Here is a 9,436-nt window from a genome sequence, read left to right as displayed (position 1 = left end):
AGGCTGGCCATCTTGGGGTTTGGTGAGTCAGAGTGGGGCGACGGGCAGCCGCGAGGATTCAGGATCAAGCGCAAGAACCGCTTCAGTTTTACTACGCCTCAGTTGCTGGAGTGGCAATTCAAGCGAGCCTTTGGCAGGGCAGGTTTCTCATATTTGTCCGATTATGTGGAAGTCAAGGCGGCGCACGGAAATGTTCCTAGGAGGCTTCTTACCCAGGCACTGGCCAGACCGGCTGAGCTTCAGCAAGTACGCTGCGTCGTGTGCCTTCCACGTCTGTGTTTTCCTTGTTTTGTTTGTTACATGCCCTGTTCTGTCCCCAGTGTTCCCTCTATGTTGCGCGCTCAGTAACATTAACACAGGAAGCCCCGTGCCCATTGCCCATTTTAAGATCACGGCAGTTATATTCTGCTCAGGGTGTGAACTGCCCCACTTAGTAGGGGTATATATAGCGGGAACATTGGATGTCTCCCTCCATCCCCTCGGAATTTAGAATAAGTACTTAAGTAGGGTTCTGAGCAGTTTGCATTCGAGCATCTCAAATGTCTCATTACAGCAGCCCTGTAAATCAGGCCACTGTTACCAACATACTGTAAATAAAAAACTGAACCTGGAAGAAATTGTTTGTTTCAAGAGAGCCAGTGTAGTCTACTAGTTAGAATGTTGGACTACGATTTGGGAGACCTAGGTTTGAATCCTCATTCTGCCGAGAGGTTTGCTAGGTGATTTTGGACCAGGTGCTTACTCTCAACCTACCTCACAGTTGTTGTGTGGAGAAAATGAAAAAGGATAGGAAGGTCTGTGATGGCCAGATCTTGGAGGAAGATGGTGTAAAAACATAATAAATACAGATAACCTGATGGCTGACGTAAGGTTTGAACTGGGAATTTGTTTCCTAGTTGTGCAGTGTGTTCCTTAGCTTGTTTAACCAGTGTGCTGCACCATGGACCAGAGAGGGTTTTTACACAATAATTATGCAGCATTTCATCTTTGTATGACAGGCCCAGTTATGCATATCCTGTTGTTGAATGCTCCTTCCCTTCTTGTTTAAAAGCCTGGTAGTCCACTTCCAACTAGCATTTAATTCTTTGTACCTCACTATTCCCAGGAGACTTGTAATATAGTACTTTAAGCCTATGGTAAGACTTTGCCACCAGCACCAGTACAGGTTTTATACATGGCATTGTAATATGACTTATGGAGTTTATTCAATATATATGTTGGAATACTGTTAATAAAAGGGAAACATGTTTTAGTTGGCATTTTCATTTAGCAAAATGATGCCATGTAACATTATCCCCTGATTTTTGGTGTAACAATGAAGTCATAAAAGCATAAGAAAATACATCCCAAAACTGAAACATCTGGTAATTAGACATTATTGAACCAGATGCTCAAATCTTGTTCCCAAAGTTTAGACCAATTATTTTAGTATGGAATGGCACTTCTTAATTGGGGGGGGGGGGAATCAAGTAGCAGCCAGTTTATGGTGACCCTATATGGTTTTGAAGGCAAGAGACGTTCAGAGATGGTTTGCCATTGCCTTCCCCTGCATACTGGTCATAGTATTTCTTGGTGGTCTCCCATCAATTATTGGCAATGTCCCCACTAAACTGAATTAGTGTGAGCTAGCTCACAGTTTTTTAGCCTCTGGCTCACTTAGGCAGTAGCCAAATAGCTCACTCACAACTTTAATGCCAGTAGCTCATGAAGTAGAATTTTTGCTCACAGGAGCTTAGAGGGAGCATTGATTTATTGGCCATGGTTGATCCTGCTTAGCTTCCGATATCTGACAAGATAGGGCTAGACTAGGTCTTAATTAAGATCCCACAAACAATATACAGAACAGATGTAAGGTCAAGGCTTGCTTGTTTGTTTGTTGTCAGGGACAAGTCTGTCAGGCAAAGTGAGGGAATCATGCTGTCCAGGGTGTGTTTATTCAAAAATAAAACTCTGTCCTATAAAAAGTTCTCGCCTTACTTTGTAACTAAAATAAATTTAACATCTACAAACTTAGCTGGTTTTTAATTTGACACATTTAGATAAGTAAAATAAATAGCTTTCTGATCTCTTTGAAGGTGATGAGCATGAAATCCTCTCCCCATTGTTATTTAACATCTATATGTGGCCCCTCACCCAGCTAGTCTATGCAACGGTCACCTCCAGGCTGGATTACTGTACCTTGCTCTAGATGGGCCTACCCTTGAGGCTGACCCAGAAACTCCAACTGGTACAGAATGCAGTGGCGTGTGGGTCCTTAGAGGGACACCGTGCACAACACAGCCATTCTGTGTTGGGTGAGCTGCACTGGCTTCCGGTGGAATACCAGATCAGGTTCAAGGTCCTGGTATTGACCTTCAAGGCCTTAAATGGTCAGGGACCTATGTACCTTCGGGACTGCCTCTCCTGGTATACCCCCAGAAGAGCATTGTGCTCTTTAGATAAAAATCTATTGGTGGTCCATAGCCCGAGAGACATCCGGCTATCCTTGACCAGAGCCAGGGCCTCTTCTGCCATGGCTCCAACCTGGTGGAACTTTCTGCCAAATAACATCCATGCCCTGTGGGACTTGTTACAGTTCCACAGGGCCTGTAAGGCAGAGCTGTTCTGCCAGGCGTTTGGTTGAGGACAGCAATGGTTCCATCCTGGCACTCCCCCATCCCATGAGACAGCAAGCACTACTGGCTTCTCTTGCACCATCTCCAGCTACATTTCTGTTACTCGTTTTTAACCTGTTTTTAATTGATATTTTATGACCGTGTTGTGTACTGCTCTGAGCCCAGCGTCCTGTGAGAGGGCAGTTGAAAAAAATCAAATAAATAAATAAAAATACAGCTGCTTATCTTTAATTTAGCCAAATGTCTTTTGGAACACTCAGTTTTATTTTTAGGAATTGCTGAAGCTTTAGGGAATTCTTAAGCTTTGTATTCAGACTCTTGATCAGTCTGGAAGAGATTTGATGCACTAATTTGAAGGTGATTAACTTCATAGGAATTTCCTTTATCTATTTCATTGAGAAATGGAAGCTGAGAGAGATAAGAGGAGTTCTATTATTAGGCAGAAGATCAAACTGTTTCTTTTGATATTGTCTTCCCAGTTTCAGGTCTGAATTCTTTCTTAGTAGTGGGCAAATGAAAGAAAGACAGCTATTAACAAGTTAGAAGCAGCATTTACAATATGTGAGCTAAAACTGCATACTTTAACAAAAGTACAATAACTTTTGCTGTCTACCTAATTGGTACCTGGGCCCAGTCTGCCATGGTAAGGGTGTCACATATATATATAGACGTAAGCAAATGACACAGGGGTAAATTATGGGATCTTTTGGTGTGTGTCTATACAGCTGTCAGTTCTGCTGCATTAAACCTGTGGGATAGGGGGAACAAAGATGGAGGAAAACAGGATACGTTATAAGCAAGTAATTATTAACATGGGGAAATAAGTATTAAAATGCATGAAAACCATTACAGTCCGGTCAGTAGTAACAATTTAAAACCAAATACCTAATTGAAATTAGGGAGAGTTTCTCCCAGAGACAGTGTGAATCTGGGAGGGAGAGCAAAAGAGGAGGCCAGCTGTCGGTGAAAGACAGGGCAGCTGGAAGCAGGAGGCAGGGGAGAAGAAAGGCATCATACTTTACTTGATGTTGAAGAGGATCCCATGCTGGTGTGTGGAAAATGGTTTGGAGGCTGATCTATAAAATAAGGGGGGGTGCCCATCGCCTCTTATGCATCTGATTTTACCTTTGCTTCAATGAGATGACCATCTGGGGCAGGTGTTAAGTTTTAACCAATTGGCTTGATGGTATCCAGAATCCAGAGCAAATGACTCTTTTGGGCAGGTAATTGTTCTGTCCAGAACAGCGTGTACATGTGAGGTCATTGAGGTGAATAGAAAGTGCCATCAAGTTGCATTCGACTGATGCTGACCCTGTGGAGTTTTCAAGCCAAGAGATGAACAGAGGTGGTCTGCCATTGCCTGCCTCTGCAGAGCAACCCTGGACTTCTTGGTGGTCTCCCATCCAAGTACTAACCAGGGCCAACTCCTTTTGAGGTTTCACAAGATCAGAGTAGCCTGAACCATCCAGGTCAGAGTGGGTCATTGTATAAGAGCCAAAAGGTGTGAGTTTTCCACCTGGTGCTTATGATCATTGTGTTGTAAAACAAAAAAGCTGTCTTTCTCTTCACTTCTGGTATTCATTGCCCAGAGCTTTGTTTGACTCTTGCATCCTTCTTTTCTACATTTCTGCCTTCTGTTCAGGTCAAAAGTTCCTGAGCTGAGATGCAGTCAGAGTTTGAAGGAAAGATATTTTCTGGGCTGCTTCTCCCCATTATCAGCTTCTGTATAGGAGTACAAGCTGTACTAATATCTCCCATTACTTTCTGCAGGAAAAGAAGGCGAAATGGTGCAGAGGAGGATGGGCCTATCCCTCAAACAAAACGCAGTAGCAGAAATACTGTTTTTCAGGACTCTTGGGATACTGAGGTAAGGCTGTGATCCAGTTCTCAGTGCTCAGCTGATATCGGTATTGGAATTTGTGTCTAATGAGTACATAGGAAGCAGTTAATTCAAACTTAGGATATCAATCTAGAAAAACATTTAATTGAAATGTTTACATTCCACCTCTCACCTCCGTAGTTCTTGGGGTAACTCATAATTCAAATTAAATTCAAATCACAATAAGAAATTAGTAAAACAAAATGAACATTATCAACAGAATAAAAAGTTATCACCATCAGTTGTAGCTAATAAACATCCATAGTTCACCGGGCACCTTTGAAAGTATAAAATTATTGGGTACATGTTCTCCAGACTGCACAAAAACATGGCAGGGCGGGGGGGGGGCACCAAAGAACTGGGGAAATAAGTTTTGAACTCAGGCCAGAAATTCATATGTCTCAGTACCGAGTGAATTGCTGAGTGGAGGGTCTGCAGCACCTTGGACAACATGAGAGAAGGTGAAGCAGGGCCTCCAAGGATGATCCTAGGAGATGGTTAGGTACACATGAGAGGGGAGGTATCCTAGTCCCAAAGTATTTCTCTTTAATGGTGCTAACTACTGAATTAGTTCCAGAAATGAATTGGTAGCCAGTACAGTTGTTTTAACACCAGGTAGATATGCTCCTTTATACCTAATTCTGAATGTATCCCAAGGGCACATATTTAAAACATCCATACAACAGGTCATGTATAAATTGGAGAGATTTTTCTATAAACCTGGAAGAACCCACAGTTTGCAGAAAAATTCAAAAACTTAAAAAAAGATCCTCTGGAAGCTTTTTAAAAACCCAAAACTGAAGAAATGACTGAAGCAGAAAAGTGCCAACTGAGATCTCAATGTTACAACAAGGTATTTTTTAAAAGATCAGGCGGAGAAAGCAGTGGCAGGAGGATTGGGGGAAGGAGTGGAGAGGGGGAGAGAATAATGGGATGGGATGAGGAAGATGAGGTTCCTCAGTGGCATGGACAGAAAGTTGGGACCAGCGGAAAAGGTTTGAAGTAGAAAGCTTGGAGAGACTTTCCCACCATCAGTTCATTAGCAGCGTTGTGAGGCTTGAAACTAAAAGCATCCATTGGAGCTCTCTCCCAAGCTGCCACTGGTCAGTTATGTGGCAGAAGCTTTGAGTGACTGATTTGAAAGACCTCTCCACAGTCAGTTGCCTGGCTGGATGAGTTGACTGACCCCATAAGCTTTTCTCTAGAGGACAAGAGTGGAGGAAATGTGAGCCAACAGGGGGATAGGTTTTCTCTGCCTCTGAACTCTGAAGAGGTCCCTTTTTGTAAGAAACTAACCTAGGAGTGAACTGAGAATTGATAACTGTGGCCAAATCCTGCATCTGAAAGAAAACATGCAGCTGTTAGACAAGGTGAGGCTGGTAAAAGTGCTAAGTATTACACAGAGGGTGTTTTAAAGATCTGAGATCTCCATCTGTTGCCCTGATTCTAATAGCACTCCCAAGCTGCAGGCCTGCTCCTTCAAGAGAAATATCCCCCAGAATCAGCAGATTCTTCAGTCCTTAATTGGCCGTATTATTGACCAGCAGAAACCTGTCTTACCTGGATTGAGCATTACTGTCTTGGCCCTCACCCAGCCAGTTTGGTGTAGTGATTAAGTGCGTGGACTCTAACCAGGTTTGATTTCCCACTCCTCCACTTGCAGCTGCTGGATGACCTTGGGCAAGCCATAGTTCTGTCAGAGCTGTCCTTGAAAGGGGAGTTCTCTCAGAGCTTTCTCAGCCCCACCTACCTCACAGGGTGTCTGTTGTGAGGAGGGGAAGGGAAAGGAGTTTGTAAGCCGCTCTGAGACTCTCAAGTGAAGGGGGGGGTATAAATCCAATCTCCTCCTCCTATCATTGTTTGCAGGCAGTGGTTCAGAATAAGATGAAAGGAAGAGTTGTATGTCATCTTCATATGGGTAGCACTTCACTCCCAATCCTCCTCAGCAGCTTCATGTAGATGTTGAACATGGCTAATAATGTAGAATTTTGCATGATTGTGTAGCTCAGGTGTCATGGGGCTTGACCAGCTATTTCCTATCAACAAATTATAACAAATAGTAACAGAACCACTAAAGCATGGTGACTCCAGTCTATATAACCATCCGATGGCCCAGAGAAATAGCATGATACTTCCCCTGAAGGTGTGAAGATCACCTTGGGATCCAGAATCAACAGGTACACGCTCCCCGTTTCTTACACAGGCAATCCATCAAGTTTCATTTCCAAACTCTAGCCCTCAAATTAGATTGAGATGGGTCTAGATAATTATGGATACAGTGCAGTGTATACAGGCAATATAATCTTGTGGTGTTAACTTATTGTCTCATGTAACAATAGCATGTTTCTTTGAGTGGTGATCAGTTCTGATTTGAATGAGGGACATCCTGCCTTTGCAGTTCAGACTTCCATTCTTAAATAAGGGATTTAAACATTGTTTCAGACATAATCATATTAAGTGAAATATGGCTAATACAATTTGGAAACATTTCTCTGTAAAGGTTAATGTTACCCCCTCTCTTCCAAAAACTTCTGTTGTTCAGCACCATTGGCCTGTGTGTTCACCTGTCAGGGTTCGATAGTTAGATCACATCACACAGCGCTCCATAAGAAGTATTCTGTTTATTGGTAGTTCATAACTATGACACGTGAAAGTCTTTTGTCAGGAATGGCCCAAAGCTGCAGGGCACCCAAAGTTATACTAGTTTCAGAACACCCCCCCCCCATTACAAGCAGAAGCCAATAAGCATTGTGCGCGCGGGTGGGAGAAAAGAGTGAGCGAAACAGGAGCCGTTTATTCCCAGCAGGTCAGGAGCAGCTGGAACCCCAAGGTCAGGAAAGCAAAAACAGATAACAGTCCAGACAGGAGACATTGTTAGTGTACCAGGCAGAGGAGAGGAGGATCTCTCTCCCCCCACACACACATTCCAGGGAATGGCAGTATTAACTGACGTCACCCACCTGTTATAAACTTCTTTAGTGCATTTTTAAGTTCATCCTGACCATAACCATTATGAACAAATTGCTGATTTTTGAAGTCGGGGTTTTCCCTTCAGGAATCTCTCACTCAAAAGCTCTTGCCCCTACAGAGTCCTAAGTGAATGGTGCTGTGGAATCATATAGGTTGATATACACTTCTGCTGTATTTTACTGGCATTTAACATGTATGTTTTGGAGTTCAATATGGAGATATATTTGGAAGTCTTAAGCTTTGCCATAAATGTCTCTATATATAGATAGTGCCTTTAAATAACAGGTACATATTTTATATTGAACAGTATTGCATAATGCTACAGTAGATCCTAAAAGATACCCAGTGATTACTTTCGTCTTCAGCTGTATAGTTGTTATATAAAGGATATGTTAAGAAGGATACTAAGACTTGCTACTGATTCTCCAGTATGTTGTTGTTTGTAACTTAAAATGAGTGAAGCATAAAGTGTAATATCCTGGCATATATGTTAGTTTGTAGCAACAATAACTAAACAGAGTAATTTGTTCATTGTGAAATAGCATGAATCAGCCTACATCTGCTTCATGATAAGCAGCCAGAATTAGCCAACCCAAAGGACACAGGGCACTAATTTACTTGACACAAAGGACTGCCCAAGCCCCTGACATGCTGGCTAGATTGGTGGGTTGGGCAGGACTTATGCCCATGATTTCTTCCCTGGCCTGCACTGTTTCCAGTGAGGTCTGACTGAGGTTGCTCACAGTGTGTCTAGCCATGTTGCTGGCTGTGGGGAGCAAGTGCCAGAAAGATTCTCTGAGTTCCATCTACTTCATACATCAGGTTAGTAATTGTTGACAAAATAGGCCACTTCACGCAACAAAATAATTTTTATGGAAGGCTACAAAGCCTGTCATCTATTTATCTTGTATACATGACATCCCAGGACTTGATATTTATGTGTAAACTGGTAAGCACTTGATAATACATACATATTTATTTCTGTGCATTTCTCCTTGGAGTGTAGAGTGGATTGGTGTAGGCATCTAAACAGATGGGATAGAATTAGAAACAGCTGCTGTAGATTAGAATTTTGTGTGTGTGTGTGATCAGTTCTTTTCAGTAATGTTCTTACAAAATCTAGGCAACTGAAACTGCATCAAGATGCTCAACAAAATCTTTGAATGTACATGTTTACAATTGAATGTGTAATTTGTCAGTTATTGGATTTGCTAGAGGAGCAGGCTAATTGGTGTTTCCTGTGAATCTTTTCTCCCACAGTCCTCCAGCAGTGAGAGTGGCTGCAGCAGTAGCTGCAGCAGTAGCAGCATTAGTAGTCCTGACAGGGGCAGTGGGCCAGAAGCCAGCCTCCTTCAGATAATGCCAGGATCAAGTCCTGTGACCCCTCCTCAGTCTTTCCATGAGCAATCTGCACTATGCCAAGGTCCTTACTTCCATATCAACCAGATCCTGAAGGAAGCGCACTTCCACAGCTTACAGAGCAGGGGCCGTCCTGCAACATGATGAGCCCACCAGTTCCCTGCCTTCTGTGAAGGGGGACAGCACTGTGTGATGAGATATTTCAACTTAAAAGTTTGTTAAAATTGCACAAAATGCCTGTTGCCTTCTCAGTCTGTATTTGGAATAACAGGTTAACAGGCAATTGTTTACTTGTGGTTGCTGCACTATTGCAATGCAAAAGGGGCTTTGGAGCAATTTTTATAGGATTCTTTGGATGGGGGAAGGGTGGATATCTTTGACATCAAGGTGTCTGATAATCCATCTGTGTATTATAGGAGTGCATAATAAGTCCAGATGACTTCTTAATTTGTTAATTAGAAACCAATGCTTTATGTAAAACCTTTCAAACATTTGTGTTCAGTTTTATAAGTCTTTTTTTAATTTCAATAAATAGTGAATATGTTTTATGGTAAATTAATTTTTTTTAAAGAGTGAGGGCATATTGCAGTTGTTAAAAACAGTAACTTTTTTT

General features: G+C 42.4%; 1 protein-coding gene across 1 annotated transcript in view; it reads left to right on the top strand.

Annotated features, from left to right (window-relative positions):
* The window catches only part of FAM104A (family with sequence similarity 104 member A), a 9,715-nt gene extending 364 nt beyond the window's left edge, over positions 1-9,351 (top strand). Inside the window, exons 2-3 of the mRNA XM_015417199.1 lie at positions 4,386-4,482; positions 8,725-9,351. Of these exons, the coding sequence (XP_015272685.1) occupies positions 4,386-4,482; positions 8,725-8,967 (340 nt within the window). The 3' untranslated portion in view covers positions 8,968-9,351. The remainder of the gene's footprint in view (positions 1-4,385; positions 4,483-8,724) is intronic.
* The last annotated feature ends 85 nt before the right edge of the window (positions 9,352-9,436 follow it).

The sequence above is a fragment of the Gekko japonicus genome, unplaced genomic scaffold (assembly GCF_001447785.1).
Source record: "Gekko japonicus isolate JY-2015 unplaced genomic scaffold, Gekko_japonicus_V1.1 scaffold1440, whole genome shotgun sequence".
NCBI lineage: Eukaryota > Metazoa > Chordata > Lepidosauria > Squamata > Gekkonidae > Gekko > Gekko japonicus.
This window is presented reverse-complemented; position numbering and strand designations above follow the sequence as displayed.